At 35.6% G+C, this 17,549-nt stretch overlaps 1 protein-coding gene across 1 annotated transcript in view; it reads left to right on the forward strand.

The window, feature by feature from the left end:
- Positions 1–17,549, forward strand: part of Prkd1 (protein kinase D1) — a 182,699-nt gene that overhangs the window by 79,032 nt on the left and 86,118 nt on the right. The window contains exons 4-5 of the mRNA XM_013033449.1: positions 4,755–4,886; positions 7,742–7,902. Coding sequence (XP_012888903.1) covers positions 4,755–4,886; positions 7,742–7,902 — 293 coding nt within the window. The remainder of the gene's footprint in view (positions 1–4,754; positions 4,887–7,741; positions 7,903–17,549) is intronic.

Consider the following 17,549-nt stretch of genomic DNA (forward strand, 5'->3'; position numbering starts at 1 on the left):
GGTGAAGAATGTGAGGTTATTTGCATCAAGATGATGTAATGAGTAGAGGGAGTACTGACTGGAATGAAAAGATACTTTCAGTAGTCCAGCTGATAAGGAAGAAGAACAACAAATGGTCCCACCACAAATCTTCACAGCTATGGAAAGCTTCAAAATGTTTTGCTTTGAGTTGATTGGTAATGCTTCTCCTCCAGACTAAAAGATCCATCTGGTTTTAAACTGTGGATTGCCATTGAGTTGTTAAAGTTTCAGAACCTAACCATTGTTTTTTTTTTTTTAAATATACATTGTTATTGTAAAAAATACTGTACAGAGGGGTTACAGTTACATGAGTAAGGTAATGAGTACATTTCCTATGGAGCATGGTTACCCCTTCCTTTGTTTTTCCCCTACCATTCCTTCTTTCCCCACCTCCCCAACTCTTCCCCTCCCCCAAGTTGTAAAGTTCGTTTACAATGTAGTGTCTTGTACATCTCATTGTTACAATGGGTCAATCTGTATCCTTATTTCAGCTTTTTGTTATTTCCCTTCCCCTCCCCCAAATTAGAAAAATGTATATACAAGATGCAGGGCACCGGAATCAAATACAGTGAAAACAGGGGTTATACCATGGGGGAAGAACATAGAAAAGAAACAAAAAAAATTATATGGTACATTATAAATACATTAAAAACAACAGCAACAAAGATAAAACCTCCCTATCTTGGGGTTCCTTTCATTTACCATCTTTATTTCTAATTCCAATTTATTTTGAGGGGTAGATTTCAAAATATAGAGCCATGTTATAAATCGTGAATTGAAATAATATTATCCTATGCTTTATTTCATAGAAATTTTCCTTTCCTAATAATTTTAATGTATCTGAAGTAAAAGCACATGTTACAAAGGGTGATGTATTATATTTAGTAGCAATGGAAGGTAGATACTCTACTATTTGAGCCATGCCTCTAGCCCTTTTTGCTCTGGTAATTTTTTTTTGTCTGTCATGGGGCTTGAACTCTGGGCTCTTCAGCTCAAGGCAAGCACTCTACCCCTTGAGCCACAGCGCTACTTCCAGTTTTCTAGTGGTTTATTGAAGGTAAGAGTCTCACAGACTTTCCTGCCCGGGCTGGCTTTGAACCACGATCCTCAGAACTCAGCCTCCTGATTAGCTAGGTTTACAGGCATGAGCCACTGGCACCTGGCTGCTCTGGTAATTTTTTAAAATAAGGTCTTGCTTTTTACCTTGGCCAGCCTGCATCACAATGAATGAATACTATGTATTCTTCCCACATAAATGAAATGACAAGCATGTGCCCCCATTCCCATCTTTTTGTTGGTTGAAATAGGCACTCAAAATCTTTTGCTTGAGCTTGCCTACAGTTGCCTTACTCTTAATCTCAGCCTTCAGAGTAATTACTAATAAGTACAAGCATGAGTCACTTTGCCTAGCTATAATTCAAGGAATAATGTCCAAAGAAATATGATAAATTGAATCATAGCAGCTGCTAGTTTACATGATTCTATTATGGCAACACTAGCTGAGTCCAGATTGTATGTTACCTTGAGTAGTATCTTAATTTCTGAGGCTTAGTTTTCTCATCTGTAAAATGAGATGATGATGATGATGGTGATCGTGGTGGTGGTGTTAATAATATTAATATCTTCTTCCTAATTTACTTGTAGAAAATTGAATGAGATTTGGATACTTAAACCACAAACTCCTTCAATTTGCATAACCAGAAAGAGTTAATGCTCTTCTCAAATTGCCAAAAATTTCCAGTAAAAAAAATTACTGAAAACCTCGGAAGATCTAACATTATTTTATTTTATTATGCAAATAATTTTGACCTCCAAAGATTATTTATTTTGCTTCAGAAGGCTCATTTCTTCTGTACTGCTAACCAGTTTACTCCATTTTGTGCCACAATTTGTAATGAACATTAAAAGAACTACTGATTATATTAGTGTTTTTGGTTCAATTACCTGTTTCAACTGCTCAATGACTAAGGAAAGCATGTCATTTTCTCCTCTCCTGCACACTGGAGTGTAACAATAGACTGTGAATAGAGCAAATCAAAGAGACACAAATACCAGTGTAAGGGGCCCATTGTATTTAGTTTGTTGCCCTGTCATATGGTTTTAATTTAGGTCGTCTGATTGATGATGACAGACTGACAGATAGCACATTGTTCCCTACTTGGAATCTCTAGACACTTTAATATTCCTATTCTTGTCTGTCCATTTTGATTTCAAAACTTAAATGAAATGGAATTATAGCATTCACTTTGTTTTCCTGTGCAGAGTGATTATCTCTGAAGTGCAATTTTGTGATTAGGTGAGACTGCATGCATGTACTCAGCCAATGCGGAGGCCCCCAGGGTGCAGAGTAGGTAAATTCATAATGAATAGATGTTGTGCTTTGATTTCAAATGCATGTAAAACCTTACCAATCTTGGTAGTTTTCTTTTAAAAATCTCTTTAATTATTCTAAAATTAACGGGAGAATATTAAAATTGAACTTTAGAAATATGGCATTTAAACAGAAGTCAAGAATGCTGACTGCTTTGGAATGTTAATCCCTTTCCAAAGCTGAAGTAAAAACAAATTTACATGACATAAATTAGGGGGGGAGTGTCATTAAAAACCTGTAGTTTAATTATTTATATTCTTCTTGATTAATTCAAAAATGTTTGATTGCAGCAGTATTTGTATTGTCAAATTTTAGTCTTCCTTAGTTTGAAAACTACAATAATTATTCAACTAATTACTGTCATAGTATTGTCATAGTTGTTTGGGCCTGAGGAATGACTCGAGGATGATGGGAGAGGTTAAGGGTTAATGGGCACAAAGTGGCCATTCTCTCTAATATTTTAAGAGCAATTTTTGTTCCTGTGTTTGAGAACTTGATTTTTAAAAGAATTTAACATTCTACAAATTTAGACACATTTTGACCAAATCACCAAAGAACATGTTTGGTACACAAATCACACCTTTTTTTTTTTCTGATTTGTTCAAAAGCATTGTCCATAATCTTTTAATCTACATGTGTGGAATTAAATATGCCATTTCCCAAGCTCATTTCTATCAAGGAGGAAGAGAAAGGATAGCAAGGCATTTCCCATCAAATTCTCTGGGAATGAAATCGGATGAAGTTTATAGAGCTCTGTTTGTAACATGATTGTGTTTAAGTGTTAAGGGACTGGAGAAGACCTACTTAGCCAAACCTTCTTTTTGTATGTATTTGAAGACAAAGTTTACAGTGATTACACTAGATATCTTTTGGATAACGGCCAAGATTCTTTCCTATTCAGATGACTGACAATAAGTGTCTTCTGCTCTAATGTGAGCCTCAGCTTTAGGCACCCCTATGTACAGAGCCTGGGAGTTTGCACCACTGTTCATTAGAACTTTGAGAGAAGACTTATGCCTTGTTTGTTTATCGTTTTGGGCATTTGGGACATTTTGTTTTGTGCCTATAGTAGGGCTTGAACTCAGGGCTTCACTTTCTCATTTGGCTTTTTTCTCTTAGGCTGCAAGTTCTACCACTTGGACCACACCTCTAGTTCCAGCTATCTGCTAGTTAACTTGAGATAAGATTCTTTCAGACTTATCTGCTGTAACTGGGATCCTGCTTGAGGGGTGCCTTTCAGTCATTCATATCTATCTATCTATCTATCTATCTATCTATCTATCTATCTATCTATCTATCTATCTATCTATATCTTGATTTGATCAACCACAGCAAAAGTAAAAACCATTTTTATAATGTAATAAAATATCATTTGGAAAAATAAAACTGGAACAATATGTTTCCATAGTCTTTCAGAGCACCTTAGAATATCAGCAGTAATAAGAAATAAAATGTCGGAGAGCAAGGGGAATAACAAAATGCTGAAATAAGATACAGGATGACCCATTGTGATACTCACAAATTTCTATGTTGGAAATGAACTTTACAACTTCAGGGGGACGGGGAGGAGTGAGAGAGGTGGGGGATAGAAGGGATAGTAGGAGAAAAAAAAGGAGGGGGTAACAATGCTTGACAAGAAATATAATTATCTTACTCATATAACTTTAACCCCTCTGTACCGCATCTTTACAATAAAATAAAAAAAGAAATAAAATGTGCATCTAGTATGAATGTAGTTTATAGAAGTATATTTCTCAGTTTATCAATGTGTATATTAAATCCTTCTTTTTGGTGAATTGGTGATGAAGATGCCATGTTATTGCTAAGGCATGGGTTTAGTGTTTGTTTTTATTGCTCAAGACTTCTATCTCCCCTAAAACATGCTGCTGTGATGGAAGCAATTTTATCTTGCCCTTTTAATGACTCTCTTTGTGATTGTGCTCAGATATGTTACTTTCAGATCTGTCCAAATTCAATTCATCAACTTTTTTGTTTTATTAATAGTTTTGAATATCTTGCTGATCTATTTATGAAAGAAAAAAAGACAAAGTATTTTCAACTACTATCAAGTATTTGTCAACTACATTGTGTCATCCCTTTATTCATGCTTTTTTCTAGCATTTTCACTATTTCGAGGTGGTCTAACATATCAACAGACAGCAAGGGCAGAGTGATGCTCAGCCACCATTGAAACTGGGGTGGGAAGCATACAAATTAATGACTGAAAGACCAGATCATGTTGCCTCTTTTCTTCCCCAGATGTACCAAGAGTACATATTCCCAGACTAATTATCTTGTTCTCTTCCTATTTACAGAATAGCAAATCCATCCAATCTCTTTTTGAACATTATTGTTTCTACAGCTTCTGCCACCTTTGAAGACTTCCAGATTCGTCCACATGCTCTCTTTGTTCATTCATATCGAGCTCCAGCATTCTGTGATCATTGTGGAGAAATGCTGTGGGGGCTGGTGCGTCAGGGCCTTAAATGTGAAGGTAAGTTTCTTCCCCTGCAAGTTGAATACAACCCAGAGCTATCTGCTTATGTTATACCTTTCTGGCAGTGTTCTCAGTACCTCAGAAGTATCATCTGGGCAGTTTTTAGTGGAGTGCATGAATTTATATTGAAGTATTTTGTCTACTTTAAAATTTCCTGTTTAACATTCTTGGCCTGATCTTAGAACCCTGGCTCTCACATCTTTTCTCTAGCTCAGGTGGAAAAATTTCCTCCCTACATTATATGGGATATGCTAGCAACAAAATGAAAATAAAGTTGCATCTTGAGTAAGCCAGATATTAAAATAGTAGACATCAAAATGAGGAGACATTTAGGTTAATCAAACCATCTGAGATCCCTCAGCTATTGAGTAGATTGCGATTCATTCTTGAATTTCTAACCTTAATTCTATGGTTTTATATATTCTATGTATACCCTTTTTCTTTAATGTTTGAGATTGAACCTAGGGCTTCACAGTTGCTAGACATGCATTCTGTCTCTTGAACCATGCCTGTAGCCTTAGTGCTTTTAGTTGGCGTTTCAGATACAGTCTCACATTGCTTTTGTTCATTCTGTCATAGAATCATAATCCTCCTACCTCTTCATCCCAAGTAGATGAGATTACAGGTGTGAGCCACACAAAGAATTCACTGAACTGCACCAGACAGATTTGAGAACACTATGTGGTAGTTTTAAGACCTTATTTAATGACCTTATTTAATGACAGGTTTGAGGAGGATAAAACTCTTTGTAGTATGGCCAGTATGACTAAAGTTTTATGCAACCTATGCAACCTATAAATAAGCTCATCATACATCCTTAATTTCTTTTTATAATAAGTTTTTATTGTGAAAATACCGTACAGAGGGGTTACAATTACATGAGCAAGGTAATGAGTACATTTCTTATCAAACATTGTTGCCTCCTCCTTTGTTTTTCCTCTATCATCCCTGTCCTCCCATCTCTACCACTAGACTCCGGGCCCTACCCCCCCACCCACCCTCCCGGGGTATTCAAAGGCAAGTTAAGTTCTAGAGGAGTGTGTATTAGTCATATTTCCAGCATGGGGACAAAAATACTGGAAAACCAACTTAAAATAGAATGATTTATTTTGGTTCACAATTTGAGTTTTTAGACCATGGTCACCTGGCTGCATTATTTTCGTGCCTTTAGTGAGGTAAAACATTATGATAGGACATGAGGACACTGTAAAACAAAATTCTCAGCTTATAGCAGCCAGGAAGGAGCAAGAAACAGAGAGAGGTGAGGAGACAGGTGGGGGAAAAGGAGGAGGAAGAGAAGGGAGGGAGGGAAGGGAGGAAGGAGAGAAGGAAGGCTAGAAGGAAGAGAGGAAGGAATGAAGGAAGAAAGGAGATAGGGAAGGAAGGAAGGGGGAAGGAAGGAAGGGGGAAGGAAGGAAAGAAAGAATTAAAAGAAGCCAGAGACAAACAAAATACATCTTTCAAAGGCCCACTTCAGTTAGTTATTTTTCTTCAATTCTTCAACTAAAACTTCCACCTCCATTCATCTCTCCAACTAGCTAGGAGCTAAGAGTTACTGTTGTTGTTGTTTTTTTTCAAAATAAAAAAAATGAATTTACATATTTCTAGCATACAATAGTACATGATAAAAATTCCCATTTCAAAGCAAGGAATAAGATAGCAAAGTAAGACTAAAAGTCAACAAGACAATTACTAAATCCTTAAAGATCTTGTCTTCCATCTAGGGTACCCTGTATCTTGATGTGTGCTCCAAAAAAGCAGGAGCAACCCTGCTGCTATGCTATTTGTCAATATTGTCTCTTTTTACTACCCACAGCTTTTCTGACCATATATTCCAGGTTCCTATCATCTCCATCTTTCTGGGCTATCCACTGGGACTGCCTTCAGAGACTTTAGTTTCTATTTCACACTATCTGGCATTTTAGGCCTTCTTTTGAAATCTCAGTGGAAGCTCTCCTCATGCTGCAATTCTTACAAATGTGAGGGATACCCAGATCTACCATGGGCAGTCATACTCAGTTCCCATTGGCCACGTTTATAGGAACCTCTGAGTTCCTTGATGTCTGAGTTTGTAACACAGGCTTTATGAATATGTACCTGGCTTGTTTTGTAGCAAGTAACAAAATTCTAGCATGGGATTGTGAATTACAGACATACTAAAATGAAACTGCTATTTCCTCCAAGGAAATATTGACTTCTTAACTATGTAGAAATCACTATGTAAAGTATTTTACATATTTTCTTAATAATTATCAACTAGTTACTTTTTGAGGCAGTAGGATTGAACTCAGGGCCTTATACTTTCAAGTCAAGTGCCACATTCCAACCCAAAAGTACATACTTCAGTCTTCAGCTCACAGACAGGGGAACTGAGGTGAAATAATTTGTTTGGGGTCATGTATACATGTAAATTGTGGGGCCAAGATTCAGTTCCAGAGTTATGGACAACTGTAATTAATTCAGCCTCCATGTCAACATTCATTTGAACTTGTGCATATGGCTTAATGTACTTTGAATTTTATTTCTAAGTATTTCAAAGCCCAACTTCATTATATGTCAGAACATTTTAAAAAATGATAAAAGAGTTGCTAAGCTTGTCCAACAAAAATCAGAACATATATCTATATCTATCTCTCTGTCTGTCTGTCTGTCTGTCTGTCTATCTACCTACCTATCCCCTTTAAAGATAAGGAGAAAAAAATCAGAAAACACAAAAGAAAATCTGAATTTCCAAACAGCCTCATAAAGAGCAAAATGGAAGGAGGACCATTTTAATTCTCAGTTTATAACTAATAGTGGAATAGCTTTTAATTTATTGCTAAATAAAAGCTATTTTTATTTTTGCTTTCCAGGATGCGGTCTAAATTACCATAAGAGATGTGCATTTAAAATCCCTAACAATTGCAGTGGTGTGAGGCGGAGGAGGCTCTCAAATGTTTCCCTCACTGGGCTCAGCACCACCCGCACATCATCTACTGAGCTGTCTACCAGTGCCCCTGATGAGCCCCTGCTGGTATGGCCTCCTGTTTATCCATTGCCTGTTTGCTTGAGAAATCTGTGGAACGTGATAGCAGTGTCAGTTCAAGAAAGAGTGATGGGAGGGAGGCCACAGCCAGTGTGGTCAGGATCGTGTTTCTTCAGGGCATCTGCTGTGAATTGGTCAGTGCTGCTTCTAATGTTCAACAGCTTTGAGTTTGCTATAGTGAAATCATAAAGTGTGTGAGATATTATCCTGGTCATAGGGCCAGAGCAGCACAACTAATGTGTTAATGTTGCAAAGCATAGTTTTATTACCGTTTTCGGAACCAAAAATTTAAGTTATTATTATTCCTTGGCAGATTATTCAGGTCACTTGTAGCTCATAGGTACTTGGGATGAAATTTGAAATTCACTGTTAAAAAATTATGATAGTCATTTATTGTTTGGTATTGGGGGATATGTGCAATATCATCCTACACCAATATATTTCATGAAAAAACATATTTAGTGTTTTCATTATCTCTAAATTATTTTATAGTTATGATTTAAATTGTCACCAAGAAAGTTAATATTGATTTTTGAAGCTTTCAGAAAAAGAAAAATGGTGATACATTGTGATACATGGTGATTCTATACATTATTTAATATAAAAACAAAATTATGAAGTGGTTAAGTAGCATTTTAAATGTCCCATAGGTTTCCCCCATCCTTCAAGGTATATTACAGCAACTACTTACAATCTAGCTATTGTAAAAATCAGTGAGAAGCCAGGTGCCAGTGGTTCATGTCTATAATCCTAGCTACTCAGGAGGCTGAGGATATAAGGGTTACATTTCAAAGCCAGCTCAGACAGGGAAGTCTATGAGACTCACTCCAATTAATCACACCCAAAATTTTAAAAATCCAGAAATGGAACTCTGGCTCAAGCAGTACAAAACTCATTGTCAACAATAAAGGTCAGGGACAATTAGTAGGCCCTGAGTTGAAGCGCCAGGATTGGCACACATACACACATACACACAAGAAAAAAAATCAGTGGAAGATAGAGATTTAAGAGTTACTAAAATGCCTAGATTAAATAATTCCCTTTGAACTAGGGTGGAGTAATACATTTGGAAAATACCTATAAGAAATTCTGTTATTTGCATTATTGTTTGGAAAATATTTCATTGTGATCTTTAACTTGAATACAGAATAAGCTGGGCACATAACAAATGACTGCTCATTTTTATGCATAGAAAAATATACTCTTGTTTTAATGTGGTTTGGTTTGTTTCTTGGTGAGTTCATGTAGGAAATCCACTCAGGTTCTAACCAGGCATAATGGAGAAGAAGAACAGTGAAAAGGTTTCCTTTCTAATACCAGGTCTCTCATGTTTTTTTTCACAGAGACTTCTGTGAAAAGATGGCTACTTAATCCCACTAAAACTTTTCCAGGTTATAGCAGTTATTAAAGTATAGTCATTGAGAAACATTTTTGTAATATATACATTACAAATATTTTAAAGTACAATTATAAATTATGTTTTGTTTTACTAAGCAAAAGCTATTTAAAAATATTTTACATATTACAAAAAACCTAAAGCTTAATTAAGCTAGTCATTCACTTGAATAGATTAGGATCTTAATAATTAATGTGAAGCTATCTTGCTACTCTACCTTAGTAATGTATGTAACAATATGGTTATATATGCAAACATACATGTATTACACACACATTTGGGATGTAAATATATAGTTCTAAACATAACAGGCCTATGCATATTTTTGTTTTATAAATATAAATTAACTTATTTAATCAAATGCTCATGCATATAAATATAATTTATAAATATTCTTTGGGTTATATAACTTATACTTTTGTGTTTTTAAAGTAATTGATTAATTTGATGAAATGAAATAATTATTTGAATTACTTGATTACATAGTTTGTTTTATATCAAATATTTATATTAATTACTTTTTCTCTGATGGATGGAATTTATAGTAGAATGTTAAAATATATGTTAGAATATGAGTTTTTGACCTTTCTTTATGAAGAATGCTGAGAAAATAGTGATCCAATGAGATATTGATGGTGTAAGAAAATATTAGGACCATGAGATTCTTTAAAAATACTGGTTTCAGAGATGAGCATGGTTGCTTATGCATGTAATCCTATCTACTCAGGAGACTAGGATCATGATTCAAAGCCAGCCTGGGCAAGAAAGTTCATGAGACTCTTATTTCAAATTAATTATCAAAAAGCCAGAAATGGAGCTGTGGCTTGAGTAGTAGAGTATTAGTCTTGAGCAAAATAATTCAGTGACAGTGCTCAGGCCCTGAGTTCAAGTCCCAGGACTAGCATGTGCACATGCATGCCTGCGCGTGTGTGCACGTGTGCTCACACACACACACACACACACACACACACACAATTACTGGTTTTAAACTTTTATAGCCCTGCTTCAAATGTTCCTCAGGAAATGCTCTTGGAATTATGTTTGTGGTAGTTGACATATTGAACCTTAACATCATGCCTCCAGAATATCCATTTTGTAAGGCTGTAATAAGAACATAAATTTTTCTCAAATTTAGGAAAATGAATTTTTCTGATATAATTTCCTATGCTGATTTACATAGTATCTTTCACATATAGATTAAGATAGAATTATTCTATTTATTGATTCAATTTTGGAACATAAATTGAATCTTATATTTCTACAATGCTGCTAACATAGAAACAATCAAAAGATTTATTTTTTTTTAAGATTTATGATATACAAGCTTTATCTCTCATCAGCTTCATCTATTATCAGCTTTGGCAATAAACCATACATTTTACTAACCATACAGTAGTCCCTCTTATAAGAAAATCCTAATTTTTTTAAGGTATTATGCAACAGATCTACAGGACTGTATTTCTTTTCATAAACCTTCACTAATATTAGGGAGAAACAGAAGAAAAACTCAGGAGATCATGCAGTAGCACACATTACTATGCTATATCCTTATATCTAAGTTGATTAATCAAAATTATATCAACCTTACAAATTTTAGGACACCTGTGGAAAAAAGAAGCCAAGATTAAAAGATGGTATCCTTTCCCCATCCTTATTTATGTACACTTTTTTATTAACATGTATTCTTATATTTTGATGGAGTCAAAGTCAATATATACCAAAGGGCATGAGACTTTATCATAGCTAAAAAAGTGTTTCATGGGCTGGGTTGTAGCTCAGTGGTAAAGTGCTTGCCTAGAAAGTGCAACATTCTGGGTTCAATTCCCAGTACCAAAAAAGAAAAGACAAAAAAAAAAATTCACAATCTCCTAAAATATGTGTCCTTAGAGATAAATAAGCTTATTTCACATCAATTGTCCCCTGAAGGATGGTTTTAAAGTCTTAATGAAATATGAGAGAACCAAACAGAACTGAATTTGACAGCAACAAAGGAAATCAGGATTGGAAACACCAATCACACAGAGTTCAATGTGCAATTTGGCTGCCCACAACACAGTATCCAGCTCCAAATGCCAAATGTGTTAAGACTGAAATTGCCTGATACAGAGCAAAACTGGAAATTTGCCATACAAAGTCATAGTTAGGGCAGAATAATATTATTCCACATTTACATATAAAGTGTTAAAGCAATATGGTATTAGACTAGGACAGAAAAAAACAGTAAAATAAAACTGCATATATAGAGAGCAAATGATTTATAACTGGGATAAAAGTGTTTAGAAAAAGGTAATCTTTTTAACAAATATTTCTAGAACCAAGTAAGTATCTCTATGGAAAATATGAATCTTGAATCTTTTTGTGTCATACACAAAATCAATTCTAGGTAGATGGGAAATTTCTAGGAAATGGCAGAAGAATAAATATAAATGCATTAGCTAGGAAAAGTCTTCCTTAACCAGACATAACTCATCTGACAAAGAAAAAAGATCAATTTATTGAGCTTCATTAGAATTAAGAATGTATTTTATCAAATAAGCACCACCATGTGCCAGTGGCTCATGCCTGAAATCCTACCTATTCAGGATGGTGAGATCTGAAGATCTCCATTCAAAGCCAGCCCAGGCAGAAACATTTGTGAGACTCTTATCTCTAATTAATCACAAAAAACATACAGAATTGGTGCTGTGGCTCAAGCGGTAGAGTGCTAGCTTTGAGCAAAAGAGCTCAGAGATAGCACCAAAGCCACGAGTTCAAGCTCCAGGACCTAAAAAACAAAAACAACATCAACAAAACCAGGCAAATTACAGAGTGGATTGTAAAAGATAAACTTTCTATTCATAAAAAAATTATTTCCAGAGAACATTTACAAAAATGCTGGAAGAACTCCAGCCCCTTTTAAAACATAGCAAAATAAACAATACTTAACTGGAGAAGATAGCTAATAAATATGGAAATATGATTAAACATGGCTAATGCCATTACTTATTGAAGAGTATGATGTCTTCCGTGAGATCCATCTATAGCAGCATGTCTAACTTTGAAAGAAAACATAACAAGTACTTTCTACCTGGAATTTACACACATTTCTTCTCAGGGTGGAAACAATTCCTCCTTATCACATTTTGGAAAATGCAGTTTTCTTCTGGGGGAATATATTTACCATGTGACTCAGTAGTTCTTGTGAATGTCATGTTCCTCAGGAGAAGTAGGTGAGAAGATCACTCCAGCCAGGAGGGCTGTGACCCACCTGAGCAATATAGCGAGATTCTATCTCAGATACCCACGAGCATATACTTATAAATTTAGTGGCTGAAGGTCAGCTCAAACTATACCAATTTATGTTGAAACATATCCGAATGACAGTTCCTCTTAGTGAAATACCAAGTGTGAGGGAGTGGAAATGAGCAGATAGAAGGCTGGGAATATTTTATTCAACATGCAGAATATCTGTATGCTTTGCACTTAGAACCTTATAAATTTTATTAATATATAATAAACTATACCTTAGTAAGAACTTTTTTGGATAATAAAAGCATAACTATCCATAACATACTGTAATATTATTGGACCATTTTCTCACAGGTTGTGTGAGAAAAGAATGAAATCTTAGAATAATTAATAAATTAAGTTTGAAATTCCTTCATGTAATTAAAAGGAAATGAAATTATATAATTGACATTCAAATGTAAGAAATAAGCTCTAGCTGGGTGCAGGTGGCTAATGCCTATAATCCTGGCTACTCAGGAGATATGGGTTTCACAGTTCAAAGCCATCCTGGGCAGGAAAGTCCATGAGAATGAGACTCTTACCTCCAACTAACCACCAGAAAACCAGAAGTGGTGCTGTGGATCAAAGTGGTAGAGCACTAGCCTTGAGGAGAAAAAAAGTTAGAGATAGCACCAAAGCCGCAAGAGAAAGAGGAAGGAAGGAAGGAAGGAAGGAAGGAAGGAAGGAAGGAAGGAAGGAAGGCCAACCTTTGCTAATTGAGGGGATACATAATATATATTTTCATAATAAACATTTTTCCAATTTTTTGTTCACCATGGAAAACTGTCATAATATTACCACTACCATCAGTGGAATGGATAGCTTTCTTTCTCTTACAGACATTTCTGGAGGCTTTAACTTTACAGCAAGATAAAAAGACTGAGCCAGGTGCCAGTGGCTAATACCTATAATCCTAACTATTCAGGAGGCTGAGATCTAAGGATCACCATTCAAAGCCAGCCCAAGTAGGAAAGTCCATGAGACTGTTATCTACAATAAACCACTAGAAAACCGGAAGTGGTGCTGTGCCTCAAGCAGTAGAGCGCTTGCCTTGAGCTGAAGAGCGCAGGGACAGGGCTGGGAAGGTGGCTCAGTGCTAGAGTGCTTGCCTTGCATGCATGAGGCCCTAGGTTCGATTCCTCAGCACCACATAAGCAGAAAAAGCCAGAAGTGGGGCTGAGGCTCAAGTGGTAGAGCGCTGGTCTACAGCTGAAGAGCTGGGGTACAGCACCCAGGCCCAGAATTCAGGCCCCACAATGGACATAAAAAAAACAAAACAAAACAAAGAGCACAAGGACATTGCCTAAGCCAAGAGTTCAAGCCCCACGACTGACAGGAAAAAAAACAAAAAAGATTATAAGGCTATTGTTTCTATATTTCAAAATGTTTGCATAGTTGCTTTGTACATTTCTGCAAACAAACAAATCTTGGTCAGATACGATTGGAGAAAAAATTTTGGCCCATTGAAGTAGTGGGCATTACAGTTTTTTGTCTTAATTAAGTCTCAGAAGGCTTGCAATAATGAAATTAGTGTTCCTAAACTGACCCAATAGTGGAGTTCCCTTTTCTTTATAAAACCCATGACTATCTTGTGGAGAAAAAAACCTGCCCACTGCTAAATGATAACTTAGAGACATCCATGAGAAGAACGCAAGTGGCAAAGTCCATCTTCCAGTATCATCATCAGAAGAGCACTTAAAAGGAGATGATTTCTGATGATGTCCAGAGTAAAAGGGTCTTTGGGACTAATTGTTGTAAGAACATTAAAACTTTTAGATACCAGGCACCTGAATAGTGAGAATAATACCTTGTTTTGCAAATTGACAACTCTGATTGACTTCTGTTCTATGAGAGAACCTGCAAACAGCATTACAATTTCTTTTTTCCAAAATCATGCTTGGATCTGTGTTCCAGAGAGTAGTTACAACTCCTAAGGTCTGCATGACCTTCCTGTGATCCACCAATTTTACAAGTAGAGCCTCACTCTAAGTGTGTACCTCTCCCAGAGTGTCTACAAAATGGATTAGCGATCTAGATTCAAAGGATGCAGAGATTCAGAAAACAGTACAATAGTTTTTCCTCAGTGCAGAGTGGTCTATCAAGAAAAATCACTAAAATCACTAGTTTAAAATAGAATCGAGGATTTTAAAAAATGAACTAAAAACCTCAGAGTTATTAGAGATGCCAGAAACATGAAAGTTCAAAATAAACAAAGACTATACTTAATATAAATTCACAGATCACTCTTGTCTGCTAAGTCAAGCTGTGTCTTGTTTGATTGAGACTCTTCCTCTTAAAAACAGAATCTCAGAGCAAACTTTTACCTTTCAACTTCCATTGAACATTGAATAAGACTTAAAACAAGGAGTCAAATGAGCAAAGTACTCTCCAGAATTTCCAGGTTCGTATACTATTGGTTGACAACTGACAACCTCAGACTATTCTAGACTTAGTCAGATAACTGCTATACAATATTTCATTACAGATGATATTTTTTCTTTTCCATAGAGAGGGAAAATTATTGTGAAGAAAACCTAATCTTACAAATAAAGGTCAAACCTTAAAAATAAAGGTCAAAAATGCTTCACTTTGGTTATAATTTGTTTCAATAATGTTGATTTCTGTTTTTTCTTCATTTTTCCCTCTCTACTAGGTCACAACCACAAAGGGAGTTTTTATAATTGTGACTCAGTGTCTATAGATCTATTTAGACTTTAAAAGTACTTCTCTTCTTGTCTATGTGTTTGTAAAACCTGATTAGTACAACATTTTGATTTATCTTGAAAACACAGTTATATTAAACATGACTGATTAATATGCATTGCTTTCCTTCAATAACATTTCTCCCCTGTCTTTCTCTCCCTTGATTCTGTACCTTTGCCTGCTCTTTGCTCTTACAACTTCATGTTAAAGTCTCCTGTGAGCCCTGGCTTTGAGGTAGGTACTAATCTACCTGGAAGTAGGCATGTGGATCCACTGTTTTCTTCAAACCCAAACTATGATAACAAATTGATGTTTTCATGGACCCTGTGTCAGAGTTGGATCAGAATTGAATCCACTGAACTGTAGAAAACTTGCATGGTTTTGTTCTTGTCTTTTTTTGTTGTCATTGTATAGTTTTAAACAGTACTTGAGTGAAAAAACATCCCAGTCATGAAAGTACAACAATTCAGTTTATTAGCAAATTTTACTCTTTACTGGATTCCATAACTTGAATACCTTTTCTATGAGCATGAACAATTTGAGTATAAAACAGACTTCAGTGAGCTCTCACTTTATTTGGTAGCACCACAGTAGCTTGAAACTTAACATATTGGGTCTGTGTTCTGTTGTCATAACCATAAGACTGTAAAAATGAAGGCACTGTCCAATGTGCACAAGTTTTACATGGCACAACATGGAGCAAAACAAGTACTACATGACTGTGAATATAGCTACATGATATAGTTCTTCAAGCTAGTGTCTTTTTAAAGAAAGGATCTTTTAATCCTTATATGTTAGTTACAACCTATTTTTATTGTCTTTTAGCAGTTGTACAAAGGAGTTGCCATTTAAAAGAGCAGTTTATGAATCTTGATCAATGTCACCCTTTTCAACGTTTCCAACCATCCTTTACTCTTCTTAATTTTAGTGCATTCTTGACTACTCTCCACTTCTTCAGTTGGCTGTCCGTTCCCCCTAAACCCCAGTCCAGCCCCTTTCAAGTGTTTATTTTGTTGCCCTTTGTGAGGAACTGCATTATCTGAGTTTTACTTTGAATCTACCATATTTCAGTCACTTCACTTGTATACATTTGCATACTACCCAATATATTTAATTATAAGTTTGTAAGCTAAATCAAGCTTCCACTGATAAGGGCAAACATGGATCCTTTGTCTCTGTGGGCCTGAATTACTTCACCTAACATAATTTTTCCAGGTCTTTCCAGTTCTTTACTAATGATACAATATCACTCTTTCTAATGGATAAGTAAATTTCTTGTTTGTGTGTGTGTGTGTGTGTGTGTGTGTGTATGTGTGTGACATTTGCTTGATCAGTTCATCCATTGAGGGGCATCTGGGCTGGTGCCTGTGTTAGCTATGAATTATTTTTAAAGGGTAGCAAGCAAATGACGATATCAAGCTCTCAATTCAAACAGAACTTATTGAAAGGCACCTATTTTGTTTGAAAAGGTTTTAATCAACTCACTCTTCCAAAACTGGCCCCCATTTTTATGGTTTTGATGGACAGATTCCGGGACCTTGCATACTTTAGGTGAGCAACACATCACAGAGCAATCCATCCACTATCCCTGATTGGCCCTTTATCATCTATTAGTATGAATATGAAGCAGAAACATTCAGGTCAATTATTAAAAGCAGGGCATGCAGTATTGTTCTAATGATGGCTTGTTTTGACCAGCTGACCTGTTAATGTTTAGTTGTTGTTTTTTTTCTGGACCTCTGGCCAATTGAGAGTTTATATACTCCTTACTTCCCTCCAGGGATTATAAATTACTAAAACCATTATTTATGTCCAAGACCTTCTTATGGAAAGTAACAAGAAAAGCCAAGGACTTGTGAATGTTCTGGATTAATGAACATTGAGAAATCAAGATATCTGATTCAGATATCTGTTACAACAATAGTAAATTCCTATTCTGGAAAGTTGTCCTTGTTATTGTAGTTAGAAGAGATGAGAGAGAAGGATGAAAGGGATGATAAGATGCATTGTACTCTTAAACTGGAATATCGAATCAAAACCCTTCTGTATAGATAAAGATAATGAAAAATAAATAAATAAAATAATAAAAAGAGTGGAAAATAGTTTTTTGAATCCAAACAAACAAGCAAAAATGTCCTACTAAGAAAAGTCCAGTGTAAAAACTTGGTAGATGTGATTTCCTTTATAGTTTTATAAATTTGTTTGTTTCAAAATGGTTTCCATAGATGACTTTTAAAGTGATTAAATATTTTCCCTACAAATAACCCCT

Source organism: Dipodomys ordii, unplaced genomic scaffold (assembly GCF_000151885.1).
Source record: "Dipodomys ordii isolate 6190 unplaced genomic scaffold, Dord_2.0 Scaffold168, whole genome shotgun sequence".
NCBI lineage: Eukaryota > Metazoa > Chordata > Mammalia > Rodentia > Heteromyidae > Dipodomys > Dipodomys ordii.